Source organism: Dermacentor variabilis, chromosome 10, assembly GCF_050947875.1.
Source record: "Dermacentor variabilis isolate Ectoservices chromosome 10, ASM5094787v1, whole genome shotgun sequence".
Classification (NCBI taxonomy): domain Eukaryota; kingdom Metazoa; phylum Arthropoda; class Arachnida; order Ixodida; family Ixodidae; genus Dermacentor; species Dermacentor variabilis.
Genome location: NC_134577.1, coordinates 105,058,548 through 105,073,826, shown reverse-complemented (window position 1 = coordinate 105,073,826; position 15,279 = coordinate 105,058,548). Strand labels below are relative to the sequence as shown.

The following is a 15,279-nucleotide window of genomic DNA, read 5'->3' as shown; positions in this document are numbered from 1 at the left end:
GCTTGCAAGGAGACATCGAAAAGCACGAAAAGTTTCGCCTGCGTGTAATCCCACAAAAGGCCATGCTTCTCGTGCCCTGATCGCCGGAACTACCTCTGTGAGGCGCGCCAAAGTACACTGCCCGTCGACGATCGAAAAAAAAGAAAAGAAAAGAAAACGGAACGAATGCCGCCGGTACCGTTGCGCTGAAAAGAAACGCGGCGAATCGCAGTGGCCACGGGAACGGTCACCGGCGTCGTCTGACACCTGCCTCAAGCTTATCGGTGGCTACCCTCGAAATGCACCCACCCCAGAGACTGGGAACAAACAAAAAAAGAAAGACGCCGGCGGTCGCGCCGCCGTGTTGTTCGGCCGGGGCTTGCTTCGCGGGCGTGCGCTCGCAGGGCGCGGGGCCGGAGCCCGCGGCGTGACAGCCCACCCCCACTGGCCGCCGAACACAGAGCCAGCACGCCCGAAATGCTAATGCCCCCGGCATCAAACAATCGATGAGAAGCGAGGGAAAGGGAGAAACACCACGCGGAAAAAACACTCGCGCCTGCCTCGAACCCACACCCCCGGTTCTCCGGGAGTGGCGTGGTATGTAGCGTGTCTGTAGCGTACGCACCTTGACAACGTCTCCCCGGCTCGTCGACGGCTGGTCGAGACCGCTCATGATGCGCTGTCCCGGTGCCGCCGCGGCAACAGGTTCCGACGAACTCGCCCCGTGGTCGTCCTCGGGCGAGCTAGGACTAACCTTAGGGCTTTCCGTCGACGACGGCACGGACACCGCCGCTTCCCCGCCGCGGTAGCTGGCTAGGCGCAGCGCCGTCGCGTCGTGGGACCCGCCGCCGATGGACGACGACGCAGCCTTGTCACCGCCGCTCTTGGACTTGGACAACTTGCGCATGCCGCCGTCTCGGACGTCAGCATCGGGGCTCGTCGCTGCAGCTTCTACGCTACTCGCTTTACGACAAGGCCCATTCAACCGGCGGCTCGCGGCGGCCGCACCGACAAAACCGCACGCACGCACGCACAAAACACACACAGCGTGGGGTTGGTCGGTTCGCCGATCGGATCGCTGGAGCCGAGGTTACGTGAGAAAACTTTCTCGACTTCCCCTTCTCTCGCCTCGAACTCTCCTGCGACTTGTCATCAAGTTCGGCACGAGACTCCCGGTCTAGAGAACAAAACTTCAGAGAAAAATAAAATCTGTCCGGTGATAGGCGGCCGTTGCGGACTTTTGTATTTCGATGTGCTGGAACCGTCGAGTTTGCCGTTGCAGCCGGGGCCTCGCGGTTGCAGACGATTTCGGGACAGACGACGAAGGGATGCGCTGGCGTCGAGGCTAGAAATCGTGCGCTCGCAAAACTTTGCGCGACTTTTTGACAGTGGGGCCCAACGCAAGCGAAGACGAACAGCGCATAAATTAGCGAGCGTCTCACACCTTTGTTCCTACGTCGACGTCAAAAAAGTGCTGCAGTCTTCCGCTGCCGGTGTCATCTGAGGCGCGCCGTAGCCTTCACACGGGTTTGTTTCTAGCCAAGCGCTGCGCAGAGCCGACGGCGAAGCTCGCTGGCTTGGACGCTTGCGAAACCAGGGAGTAGGTAGGGTCGGCTGTGCAAAACGTCGACCGCGATGGCCAGCACCGATACAGCAAACTACTCGTCAGCCGGCTTAGGCGTTCTGGCTACTCAAACCAACCAAATTACTCGCTGACACGCCCGATACATTCGTCGTTACGCTTCAGAAACGTGGTTCAGTGCGTGCGTCGCGTCGTCCGCTGCTAGGCCTAGACAGGTTGCGCTACCTGGTTGCAAGAGTGCGCCCTACTCCGGGAGCGCCTGGGCACAGCTCTCTCGATACGCCGCCGAGCGCTGCAAAAGACGGTGCCGAAAACTCGCAGTTGCGCCTCACCTACGCATGCTTCTGCTGTTTCCGGGCGTTACTGGGGTTCCTTTGCACTTGGGGCTCCTCGCTTTACAAGATGCGCTGCAAATTCCACTTGCGAACGTAAAATTTCCTCAAAGTTGCACCCCTCGCGTTGCAGCCGCCAGCCGCATCCGCGGCCATACGCAGGAAATAGTGTCCCGGCTGCGTAGTCGTCGATGCGCACTAAACCGCGGCCCCGGGCCGCTACGTCACGCCTGGGATCGCCCGGGCTTCCCACCTCCGCTGCCGGCAGCGCCACTACGCGGACAAAACGCGAACGTCTCAGTCGAGCCACGGCTCTGGCCCCGAGCACCGGGTTTTAAGGGTTCGGCGAGCAGCCGCCGCAGAGCTCGACCCGAGTAGGCGCCTTCCAAGATTGCTACCCTGCAAGACCCGTCGTGCCCTCTGCGTGGTTTATTATTATTATTTTTTTTACATTGTGATGCTTCCTGTTAACAGAAGTCGACTTCCGTTGCAGCGGTTGACGACGCTTGCACACCGTTTCATTCTTGGTGCCATCTGCTTCTTGCGGTAAGGCGTATGATCGACGGCGACAGGATATTGCGGCACCTCGCGCGCACGCGTTCGTAGCTCGGCCGTCAAGAATGCGGCACGCCGCGTTATCGGCGGTAACGCGTGCCTTATCTTTGCAGCCGTTTCCACCGGGTTTATAACGTTCCTGAGCGGTCCTCTCCTTCATCAGACGTACTTGGAACGACTTACACGTACTTCGCACTTAATTTTATTGTGCGTTCTTTTTTTTTTCTCACAAATATAAAAGTTGAGTGTTTCGCGGCATGTAGAATGCGAATACCCGGGAGATTGTGCTTATCAATGTTGACATCCTGTGTACCGTTATCGAGCGGCTGAATTTACAAACTTGCCGCGCTCTATCACGATTGGACACGACCCGGGGCTGGGGCTTTCGATACCCGGGCGCCAACCTTTCGAAGCGACACCACTGTACGTTTCAGCGAAACTCAGTTCCGATGCCTTCCGCAAAGCCTCTGTAACGTTCAAGTCTTACAGCTTGGTGCACATGATTCGTCATTAGTGCCTCATCAGGCGAGCCCTTAAAATCCTTTTGTAGCAGACGACGCTGGCTTGTCCTCACAGTCTCATCACCTGGCCTCTAAACGTAAACTTTCGCAGCAACAATCTATGAAGGCTAACAAAGTTGCGCGTCATCTATAGAAGAAATGAAGAAACATACTTTGATAACAAACATTGCAAGTATCGTAAAAATAATTTTCTTAGCGTTGGTAGATGGCGCAGCAATCTGTAAGATGCATTTTTCTGGTAGATTGTTAGGTTGTTCAGGAGCGCGACGCTTACGGCTAGTTTCTTGACTGCTGATGTCTGCGGACCCGGAGCAAGGGGCTGGGCTCGCGGCCGTCGTTTGGCCCCGCCTCCTCTTAAAGGTCCGCGCGAAGCCCCGGGCCCCGGGCTTGCCCGGGGTCCGCAGACCCTAGATGGCCTCCCCCTCCCCATGCTGTCAGCCACTAGGTCACACGGTCGCTTTCCCTTTCCCTTGTCTCCCCTTACCGGCGCTAAGCAATAACGGCAAATAAAAACCTCCCGCAGTGCGCGAGACGAGAGAAAGAGAGCTAAAAAAAAAAAAAAAAAATATCGAGCACGCAACAGCCGCGCAGACGCTTCGCTTTCACTCTCGTAGCTCTTTTTCTTTTGAAGCGGAGAAAAAAATATTTTACGAAACCGCCAGGCAAGGTGGGCTGCAGCGCTCGGCCAAAATTTGAACGTCACTCCGCCAACCCAACTGTCGTCTGCAATCGTCAGCCCGTTTTCCGTCTGCTATGCAGTCAGTGCAATGCTAACGTTAAGCAGTATAATTCAGTCGCATCAGGGGTTCTTTATTTAAAAAATAGAAAGATAAAGGAGGCGGTATGGGGCGGGGGAGGAAGAAAGGACGTCCCTGACTTGATGCTCTCGCGCCATCTGAGGATGAGGAGGATCGCTTGCGGCGCGGGAAAGGGAAGAAGTAAGGAGCGTAGTAAATCTTACGCTTCCCGAAAAGTAGGTCAATGCTCGCGGAAATGCGCTCCGTTTACAGTGGGCGCTGTTGCCGTCCCCAATATGCGATGGCCTCGCCGCGGCCAGTTCACATTATGCGGAGCCCGTAGAGACGGCCACGTAAAGCGCGACATCCGCGCTCCACACAGAAGCGCTGTTCACTGTGAACAGCTCGCCGTGTTGCACGCGTTCGTTTCCGTCTCTTTGCTGGTGCGTCCTCTGAGCGTTGCATGCCGGGAGCATGGTACCGGCATTAGTGCGGTGCAGAGCGATCAAAGAACGTGGTTGTGCGCGCCTAGATACAGGTTGTGATGACTGTGAACGTCGCGAAACGAACCATTGCAGAGAAAAGGATGATTTATTGACCAATGTGTTGTAGAGCGCTGCGGAAAAGCACGTTATTTTATCGAACTAAGCTATCGGCGCTGTGCTTGCGATCAGGTTGATATAGTGTCTCTTCGTGCAAGTGCAATTGAGATCCGCATGGATATTGCATGAGCGATCAGCAATCAACGTTAGAAGATAATTTGCGAGACTACGTCGGTAATTATCTCTCCGCTTCTTCTCGTAGGAAACCAATGGCGTCGGCTTTAATGCAGAGTCCGATATGCATAAGAACGTCTAAACTGGATTCACATATATTATAGGCTGCTTTCTTTCTTTCTTTCCTTCTTTCTTTCTTTCTTTCTTCCTTTCTTTCTTCCTTTCTTTCTTTCTTTCTTTTTATTCCTTTCTTCCTTCCTTCTTTTCTTTCTTTCTTTGTACACGTGCGCATGTTATTCCAGTTTATGCAGATGCACAGAACAGCTGCTATGCGCTCTCCAACAATTTAAACTTGGCCGCCGAATATTTGTAAATTGCGGCGGTAACAAAAAAAAATGTTATATGCATCGTAGGCAAGTAAGAATTCATAAAATCTTGTCGCACTTTAGTATTCAGACATTACTTCTTTACTGTGCAAACGAAACCAGCAACTTAGAGGTTAGTTGCCGATTTAACGCAATCCCGAAACACACACACACAAAAAAGAAGGCGCAGTTTCGCCCGAAAGGCGAAGCATTGATATCGATAGCAAATTAGTGGACAGCTATACGAAGTAAGGATAATAGTTTTATCGGCCGTATAAACAGCAACACTAATAAATTAACAAGTATGGTGTCACGCGCGCATAAGCAAACATGAACGCATCTGACTCCACGACCGCGGAAACTCGCTGTCAAAACGGCGGCGTGAGGAAGCGAGGCAGCTGCAGCGAGCGAAGTGGAATTCGTGCTGTCTATCGCTTCAACGAAAAGTGAGCGCCAAGAACACACAGCACGCATGAAGCTAGGAGCCGCCGACGTACCTAGACTCGGCACCCAAAGCACATCGTTCGCAAGATACGGCCAGGCGACTGCGCTTAGCCGCCCCATTCGCAGTTGCAGGCGGAGTAGAAAACGCGCACGCTGGAGACGGCGCGCCTCCAGCCCCGCCTTCGTCTGAAATTTCTGAAAAAGGAACGTGGCAGTGCACAGTCTCAACTTTTTTGCATAATGTATTGTCTTCAGTTCGTCTTAATGACCCCTTCCTGATAAGACACTCGGAAGAAATTGTAGCCTTCCTAACACAAAGTAATCCAGGTAAATGCTCAGCGATCAGTGTTGATGTTAAAGACCTTTTTTATTCGCTTCCGCAATCGGAACTACTGTGTAGTGTCAAAGAAGCACTGACGCTCAACAATGAAGAGTTCCGGTTTACTCAGGACTGTGGGATGCCCGTGCAATCTTTTTTAGAACTTTTGTTGTTTTACATAGGGACCACAGTTGTAAAATGGGGTAGTTCTATGTATGTACAAAAAATCGGGAGTTTGTATTGGTTCTAAAGTTGCGCCAGTTTTGAGTGACATTTATCTAAGTCGCGTTAATAGAAAACTACAAAACAATCTTAAGGAATTGGCGGTGCATGCGTTTAGATACGTAGACGACTATCTGGTGTATTGTTCTCGCGATAACTACACCAAGAAAGCTACGGATATTTTAAAAGTATTTAGGGAATGTGGTGGGGGCCTAGGTTTCACGCTAGAGATTATCCAGGGCAACAAATTACAGTTTCTAGATCTGTGCTTAACGTTCCAGGATGAGCATGTCTGTTGGCATTATTCGCCTAGGGCCAAGAAGCCACTGCTAGAATTTTCTTCGTGCCATTCTAAACTTGTTAAACGGGGGATAGCTTATTCAACTCTTAGGTCTGCCATTACTAAGTCATGTCCGCACAATATGCAACAAAGTTTTTCACAACAGATAGAAAGGCTTGGAAAGGCTAGCTATCCCGTGCATTTATTATCACTAACCTGCGAAAAAGTTGTAAAATGGGTAAAAAGCTTTGGTAACAAACAAGAAAAACAGAAAAAAGAAACAAAGTTTGCTGTAGTACCCTACATACATAGATTATCCCATGGTTTAAGGAATGTGGCCCATAGGTATGACGTCAGTACCGTTTTCTCGGCCCCACGCAGGTTGTCTAACATGTGCCCTTTGATAAATAGGAGACTTGAACAGGAAGGCAAAAAAAGAAAAGATGATTGCGGAGTTAAACATGTGTCCCCTTTAGTGCCTTGCGACACGGGTATAGTTTATCAGATTCCACTCGAGTGTGGGAAAGCTTACATTGGACAGAGTGGCAGGTGCATTAACATTAGACTAAAAGTACACAAACATTCACTAAACAACCCTAATGCATCACATTTAGCGGCACATTGTTTCGATTGTGGTTGCAAACCTTTCTTTGAACACACAAAAATTCTTTCTAGACACAGATGCCAAACCACGCGGGAAATTATCGAGGCATTCCACATAAAAAAGATTAGGAGACACTTGCGTCAGTCATACTTCGTTGTCTCTGTGAGATTGCGAATTTCAGTACCTTCGCAATACGTGTACTAATCTGAAGTAATTTTTGTTCTTTGACTTCCATACCCCCGGATATGTTTAACTGATCCTTTTTACCTTGTCATGTTCTTATGCTGCGGTTTTTGCAATCACCTATATATATGTTCTTCGTGTTAATCAAGATTTAGGTGAGAGTTAGCGCTCGTCCTGTCTGCTCCTTTCTGTGTCAGTGTTTCACTTCGCGCTTGACGCCAAAATCACGCCTTCGTCTCTTTCGCGCGGGCGAGATTGAGACACGATTGGTCGGTTCCCCTCGCATATAGAGCTTCCTCCGTTCCCTCAGGAACGGAGGAAGCCTAAAAGCAGTGAAGAAGAAACTAGGAATTGGCAAGAACCAGATGTATGCGTTAAGAGACAAAGCTGGCAATATCATTACTAATATGGATGAGATAGTTCAAGTGGCTGAGGAGTTCTATAGAGATTTATACAGTACCAGTGGCACCCACGACGATAATAGAAGAGAGAATAGTCTAGAGGAATTCGCCATCCCACAAGTAACGCCGGAAGAAGTAGAGAAAGCCTTGGGAGCTATAGCTCCCAAGGCTTTGCCCCCAAGGCTTTGCCCCCAAGGCGTTGCCCCCAAGGCTCTGCCCCCAAGCTGCCTCCACCCTTTGCATGTATGCAAAGGGTGGAGGCAGCTACGGAGGATCAGGTAACAGCAGAATTGTTGAAGGATGGTGGGCAGATTGTTCTACAAAAACTGGCCACCCTGTATACGCAATGCCTCATGACCTCAAGCGTACCGGAATCTTGAAAGAAGGCCAACATGATCTTAAATCATAAGAAAGGCGACGCCGACGATTTGAAAAATTATAGACCGATCAGCTTACTGTCCGTTGCCTACAAAGTATTTACTGAGGTAATCGCAAATAGAATCAGGAACACCTTAGACTTCTGTCAACCAAATGACCAGGGATGATTTCGTAAAGGCTACTCAACAATAGACAATATCCACACTATCAATCAGGTGATAGAGAAATGTGCGGAGTATAATCAACCCTTATATATAGTTTTCATTGATCACGAGAAAGCGTTTGATTCAGTCGAAACCTCAGCAGTCATGCAGGCATTGCGGAATCAGTGTGTAGACGAGCCGTATGTAAAAATACTAAAAGATATATATAGCAGCTTCACAGACACCGCAGTCCTCCATAAAGGAAGCAACAAAATCCCAATAAAGAAAGGCGTCAGTCAGGGAGGTGCGACCTCTCCAATGCTATTCACAGCGTGTTTAGAGGAGGTATTCAGAGACATGGATTGGGAAGAATTGGAGATAAGAATTAATAGAGAATACCTTAGTAACTTGCGATTGGCTGATGATATTGCCTTGCTTAGTAACTCAGGAGACCAATTGCAATGCATGCTCACTGACCTGGAGAGGCAAAGCAGAAGAGTGTGTCTAAAAATTAATCTGCAGAAAACTAAAGTAATGTTTAACGGTCTCGGAAGAGAACATCAGTTTACGGTAGGTAGCGAGGCACTGGAAGTGGTAAGGGAATACACGTACTTAGGGCATGTAGTGACCGCTGATCCGGATCATGAGACTGAAATAATCAGAAGAATAAGAATGGGCTGGGGTACGTTTGGCAGGCATTCTCAGATCATGAACAGTAGGTTGCCATTGTCCCTCAAGAGAAAAGTGTATAACAGCTGTGTCTTACCGGTACTCACCTACGGGGCAGAAACTTGGAGGCTTACGAAAAGGGTTCTACTTAAATTGAGGACGACGCAAGCAGTTATGGAAAGAAGAATGATGAGTGTAACGTTAAGGGATAAGAAAATAGCAGATTGGGTGAGGGAACAAACGCGAGTTAATGATATCTTAGTTGAAATCAAGAAAAAGAAATGAGCATGGGCAGGACATGTAATGAGGAGGGATGATAACCGATGGTCATTATGGGTTACGGACTGGATTCCAAGAGAAGGGAAGCGTACCAGGGGGCGGCAGAAAGTTAGGTGGGCGGATGAGATTAAGAAGTTTGCAGGGACAACATGGCCACAATTATCACATGACAGGGGTGGTTGGTGAAGAATGGGAGACGCCTTTGCCCTGCAGTGGGCGTAACCAGGCTGATGATAAGGATGATGATGACGTCTGCCTTGCGCTAGTTGATCATTGTACACATGTCTGTTCAACTATATTGTGGTAATCTTCTAGTCACTATTTGTAAATGCCTAACGTATGGCGGTGGTAACAACTTTATTGAGATTATGCTCAGTTGTGATCTGGCAGACCCGAGTCCGAGGATGGCCCCTCACGAAGAGCCACCCTTTCCGCCCAGGAAACGAAGGCTTTTTGTAGTTTTTCATCCGGTGTTCTGAGCAGCTCCTCCCCCGTCTGTTCTGAGGGAGCTGGCAGGAGCGACCTGGGAGGGGGTAAGCTCTCGCACCCCCAAAGAATGGGATTTTGGGTAGCCAATATCTGATTTGTGCAGTTTTGACATATTGGGGGGGGGGGGGGGTTCCATTGCCCGTTGCTAATTATGGCCAGCCAGTATGGGTAGGGGAACGACTTAGTTTGGATTCCACGCAGGATCGAGGCTTGCGCTCGCGTGAGGCTTGCGTTTGGAGGCGGGTAGATTCGCACTTTTTGCTTGTAGTAGTTTGTTATCTCGTGGTATGTCATCGGTGCCTCATCCATGGGATCCGAGTCTGAGGGGCACACCTCCCGGTTGATTAGACCTCGGGCTACCCAGTGCGCCTCCTCATTCCCTTGATTCCCCGAATGGGCAGGGACCCATACGAGTTCAACGGTATTTTCATTTGTAAAGTCCCGTAGGACTCGCGCTGCACAGACGCCTATTCTGCCTCTCGAAATGTTGACGATTGCCCTTTTTGAGTCGCTTATGATAGTTTGCACGCAGGGATTCATAATGGCCAAAGCAATGACAATCTCTTCCGCTTCCGCGGCGGACGCTGTTTTTATTGTCGCAGCATAGAGGATACTTCCCTCTCCGGTCACGACGCTCACTACGTAAGTTTGATGATTTTGCTTTGCTGCATCGATATAAGCGGTGTGCTGGTTGCTTTTGTACCTTTCTTGAAGGGCCTTGGCTCTGGCAGACTGCCTCTTGTCATGTCTCCCAGGGAGCACGTTCTTGGGTAACGGTTTTATAACCAAACGGCGTTTGACCGCACCGAGTAATGTTGTTCTTCCTGCTGAATTCATAACGGCATTCTAACCTATTTTTTTATTCTTCTCGAACTTACCTTCTCACGATTAGGGTTGCCTGTGAGTAATTGACCTAGATAAACGTACTCTTTTACAGAATTCAGAGGCCGACTGGCGATCCTGAATTCGTGTTCCCTTGCCAGGCTATTGAACATAGCTTTGTCTTCTGCACATTAATCATCAACCCCACTCTTACACTTTCTCGGTTAAGCTCCTCAATCATTTATTGCAGTTCGTCTCCAGTGTTCCTGAACAGGACAATGTCATCTGCAAACCGAAGGTTGCTGAGATATTCACCGTTGATCCTCACTCCTAAGCCTTCCCATTCTAACCGCATATAGAACTTACATATAAAAATACAATATTGGGTCCACTACCGAGTCTTGCGGAAAACCATTAACTGTAATATGACTTTAAACGCTGAAAATCGCCTGGAATGGATATGATCTCTGGCATTGTTCTGTGCAGGAACTTCCAGCATTTAAAATGTGTCTTACTAGTTGTTTTAAAAACACGTTGTCACAACACAGGTTGTTCCAGGCCGCTTAAATCAGGCTTTAGTCAACCACTTTTCAAAAAGTGGTGCCATAAAACAGAGTTGAAAACTACCGCGCAATATCAATACTTCCAACGATTGCTTTTATCTTGGAAAAAAAAGATATGAAGCTGGTCATATTTGTCTTGGGTACTAGGCGCGAAAACACACACGACACAAGGAAGGAGACGGGACAGAGCGCCTCCCGCCTCCTTCCTTGTGTCGTGTGTGTTTTCGCGCCTATAGTACCCAAGATGAATTGTGACCAACTCGCCCAACAAGACGTCCTTTTAAAATGGTCATATTTAGTTTTATAGCTTCCTTTTATGAGCGTGAGCGGTACTCAATCAGGAATTAATGAAGCTTGTTGAGATTTATAGTAGGCAATCGGGCGGGGGGGGGGGGGGGGGAGAACGAGTTCGCCTTCCCACTTTTTTCTTGATGTGTGAAACTTTTTACGCAGCTAAAAACATGGTACTACGAGACAAGCTGTATCGTTACGGATTCAGGGGTCCTTTGTTATCCCTTATTGTGAATTACTTACGTGGTGGATCAGGAACTGTTGCGCTGGAGCAAATTCGCAGCGATTCTATTCAGCCACATTAGTGCTGGTACCTCCCTTATTTCACTTGTGCGTGAATTATATTGTCGCGGGTATAAAACTATTTACAAGACGTATTTACAAGGCATATATAACAGCAGCCGAGAATTCCGAGAGGCTGTTGCCACTTCGTCGTCTTTACCATCGACGGCCTTGTCCTCTTTTCCACCGTAACACGACCCCCGGCAGAAAAAGCACCGTCCCGGTGCTTCATACAGGGCCATCAGTGAGGGCACAGTACGGCTTAAGCCGAGAGTCGTGTACGACGTCAGGTGGTGTGGAACCGGGTGGCATGACGGAGGTCTCGGGCATTATTTCGTAAGTGACATTGGTCACTTGACGTAGAACACGGTAAGGGCCTTTGTAGCACGGGAGGAGTTTCTCGAAGAGCCCCACTCGGTGGAAAGCGGAGCAAAGTAGCACGAGAGTGCCTGGTGAAAAATATGTGTCACGATGGCGGCGATCGTAAGCCTGTCGTTGAGATTCCTGCGATGCCAACAGACGAGTACGGGCAAGCTGGCGCGCATGGTCAGCGTGGGCGACGGCGTCGCGGGCATACTCGGTCCTCGGATCCTTTTTCAAGGCGAGGGAAGCGTCCAATTGTGATAATGGGTCACGACCGAATAGTAAGTAAAAGGGGGAATACCCAGCAGTATCGTGGCGTGATGAATTGTAGGCGAACGTGACGTAGGGAAGCGCCACATCCCAGTCCTTGTGGTCGGGTGAAACGTATTTCGATAGCATGTCAGTAATAGTCCGATTAAGTCGTTCAGTAGAGCCGTTGGTCTTGGAGTGATAGGAAGTAGCCAGTTTGTGCTTGGTAGAACATGAGTTTAGTATATCGGCAATGACTTGGGACAGGGAAATGCGGCCGCGGTCACTAAGGAGCTGTCGTGAGGCGCCATGTACTAAAATGATATCCCGGAGTAGGAAATCTGCGACGTCGGTTGCGCAGCTCGTGGCAAGTGCCCGAGTGATGGCATAGCGCGTCGCGTAATCAGTAGCCACAGCGCTCCACCTGTTGCCGGAGCTGGACTCGGGGAAAGGGCCAAGGAGATCCAAACCCACGCGAAAAAACGGCTCAGGTGGTATGTCGATCGGCTGTAAGTACCCGGCAGGAAGCGTTGCTGGTTTTTTGCGATGTTGACAGGGCTTGCAAGCAGCTACATAGCGCCGTACGGAGCGTGCGAGGCCGGGCCAGTAGAAGTGGTGGCGCACGCGGTCGTAAGTGCGAGCAAAGCCAAGGTGTCCGGCAGTTGAGGCGTCATGAAGCTCCTGAAGCACGGTTGAGCGGACGTGTTGAGGAACGACAAGGAGAAGGGGAGGACCGTCAGGATGAAAACTGTGTTGGTACAATATCCCGTCGTTGAGAACGAACCACCGTAACGATGGATCAGTAAGAGCAGATTCCATTCGGTCAGTGAGGGTCCTCAAAGTAGTGTCATGGCGTTGCTCGTTGGCCATGTCCAAAAGCTGAGAAATGGAAAGAACACTTGCGGAAGCGTCCATGTCGGCGTTGGCGGCCGTGTGTACAGGGTAAAGGGACAAACAGCCGGCGTCCTTGTGTAGGCGACCAGACCTATAAACCACCGAATAGCAATACTCTTGTAGCCGCAAAGCACATCGTCCAAGCCTCCCTGTGGGATCTTTTAAAGACGAAAGCCAACAGAGGGCGTGATAGTCCGCTACAATAGAAAGGGGCCTGCCGTATAAATAGGGGCGAAATTTCGCCACTGCCCACACAACGGCCAAACATTCGCGCTCGGTAATAGGGTAGTTCCGCTCCGCAGGTGACAAAAGACGGCTAGCGTACGCGATGCCACGTTCATGGCCGTGTTGAACTTGTGCCAAGACGGCACCAATCCCGTGGCCACTGGCATCGGTGCGCACCTCTGTAGGGGCTGAAGTAGCGAAATGTCCTAGAATCGGTGGGGTGGTGAGCATGGTGGTAAGGCGAGAAAAGGCGGTGGCCTGAGAGGATCCCCATGAAAACGGCACACTTTACTTCAGGAGATCTGTGAGAGGGCGTGCTATGGTGGCAAAATTAAAAAAGCGGCGGAAGTAAGAGCAAAGGTCCACGAAACTTCGGACATCTTTTGCGGACCGTGGAACAGGGAACTCTTTCACGGCGCGAATTTTCTCTGAGTCTGGTCGGATGCCAGTTGAGTTGGCATGTCCAAGAACAGTAATCTCGCGATGGCCGAAGTTACATTTCTTGGAGTTGAGCTGTAGACCGGCCTTATGAAAAATGGCAAGTACAGCTGAAAGGTGCTCAATGTGTGTGCTGCATGAGGGCGAGTATACAATAACATCATCTAGGTAGCAGAGACAAGTCGACCACTTGAATCCTTGGAGTAATGAGTCCATCATACGCTCAAAGGTAGCCGGAGCGTTGCATAGCCCGAAAGGCATAACTTTGAAGTGGTAAAGACCATCAGGCGTTATAAAGGCGGTCTTTACCCGATCTAGATCATCGACAGCAATTTGCCAATATCCGGACCGTAAGTCGATGGACGAAAAATACTGTGCACCGTATATGCAATCGAGGGCGTCATCGATACGAGGCAGTGGGTAGACGTCCTTCTTCGTGATGCGGTTGAGGTGGCGGTAGTCGACGCAGAATCTCCATGAGCCGTCCTTCTTTTTGACCAGCACGACAGGGGACGCCCACGGACTTGAAGATGGCTCTATGATGTCTTTCGCTAGCATCTTGTCTACTTCCGTTTTCATGACGTGACGCTCCGAAGCTGAATCTCGGTAGGGTCTCCGATGGATGGGTGGATTATCGACTGCATACAGGCGATAATCCACCCATCTATCGGAGACCCTACCGAGACCCTATCATATACATATATGTATATGATGTCTGACAATTGACGTCTGGCCTAAGGGACGGTTGTTCAGGTCGAATACATCCTTGTAGAAAAGTAATAGGCTGTACAGCTGTTCAGTCTCCGCAGGAGTGAGCTTCGGGGTGATCACTTTCCTAATGTCGTTGTCAGTACATTTGGCAGACCGGAAAGGCTAACAGGAAGCGTCGACGGCAAAAGTGTCAACGCAACTAACTTCTAAAGCAGTGATTGTAGCCAGGGTGATATCTTTAGGCAGAATTTGCTTAGCGAGCCCGAAATTCACCCCAGGGAGGTACGTGCCATTGTTTATGACCCTCAGTATTGTATGCGTGACAGTAACGCTGTGGGTGAGAACGATGGCAGTTATGGGAGCGGAGATGTAATCATCATCGGGAACTGGCGCAGAAGGCGACATTTCGATGTATGTCAAGACCTGTGGTGAAACGTGAACAAAATCAGTCGGTCTTAGACGAATCTCGTGTGGTGTCGGAGGAACATCCAGCAGAGGCAGGTCAAGACGCACAGTACTTGAGGAACAATCGATGAGCGCTGAATGGGCGGAGAGGAATCTAGGCCTAGTATATATGAGGTCATGGGGGCATTGGTCAAGCACAGTGAAAAGGACGACAGTATGGCGGCCGGAAATGACCACACGTGCAGTACATATTCTGACCACGGTCACCGTACTACCGTCAGCGATTCGTACGAACCGAGTAACGGCAGGCTTAACAATTTTCTTTAAATGGCGGCGTAGGCGGCTGGTCATAATCGATGTGTGTGCTCCGGTATCTATGAGTGCTGTGACGGGTGTGCCATCAGCTTGGACGTCAAGAAGGTTATTTCTCGTAAACCGCGTCGAAGGAGGATTTTGCGGCGAATGCGACATTGCAGCACCACCTCGAGGTGCCGCATTGCCTAGTTTTCCTGCTGGGACGGTCCTGGGTAGGTCGGCGACGGCGAGCGGTGAAGCTGGGACGGACATATCTGACGGCGTTGAGGCGAGGGCGAGCGAGCATAGCGGCGAGTCGAGGTAGTGGCGTCGGAAGCGTCGTAGAAGCGACGGGGTGAGGAACTTCGGGGCGAACTTGAATTCCGGAAGGAGTTTCTAGGAGGGGACGGCCAACGGCTCCGGCAGTGATGGGAAACGTGACCGATTCGGCCGCAGCAGAAACAGATCGGCCTGTCGTCAGGTGTACGCCAGTCCGATGGATTCCTGGTAGTGTAGGAATAACGGACACTCGGAAGTGGACTGC

The 15,279-nt window shown here is 50.3% G+C and overlaps 1 protein-coding gene across 5 annotated transcripts in view; it reads right to left on the bottom strand.

Moving 5' to 3' along the window:
- Window positions 1–15,279, bottom strand: part of Sur-8 (leucine-rich repeat protein shoc-2) — a 189,821-nt gene that overhangs the window by 138,115 nt on the left and 36,427 nt on the right. The window contains exon 1 of one of the 5 annotated variants that reach the window (XM_075673273.1): window positions 605–2,070. The exons of 1 other annotated variant lie outside the window; for it this stretch is intronic. In XM_075673273.1, the coding sequence (XP_075529388.1) occupies window positions 605–886 (282 nt within the window). In that variant the 5' untranslated portion in view covers window positions 887–2,070. Of the gene's footprint in view, window positions 1–604; window positions 2,071–15,279 lie in introns of those variants that run through there. 3 more of the 5 variants (XM_075673274.1, XM_075673275.1, XM_075673277.1) reach the window with 3 other exon arrangements.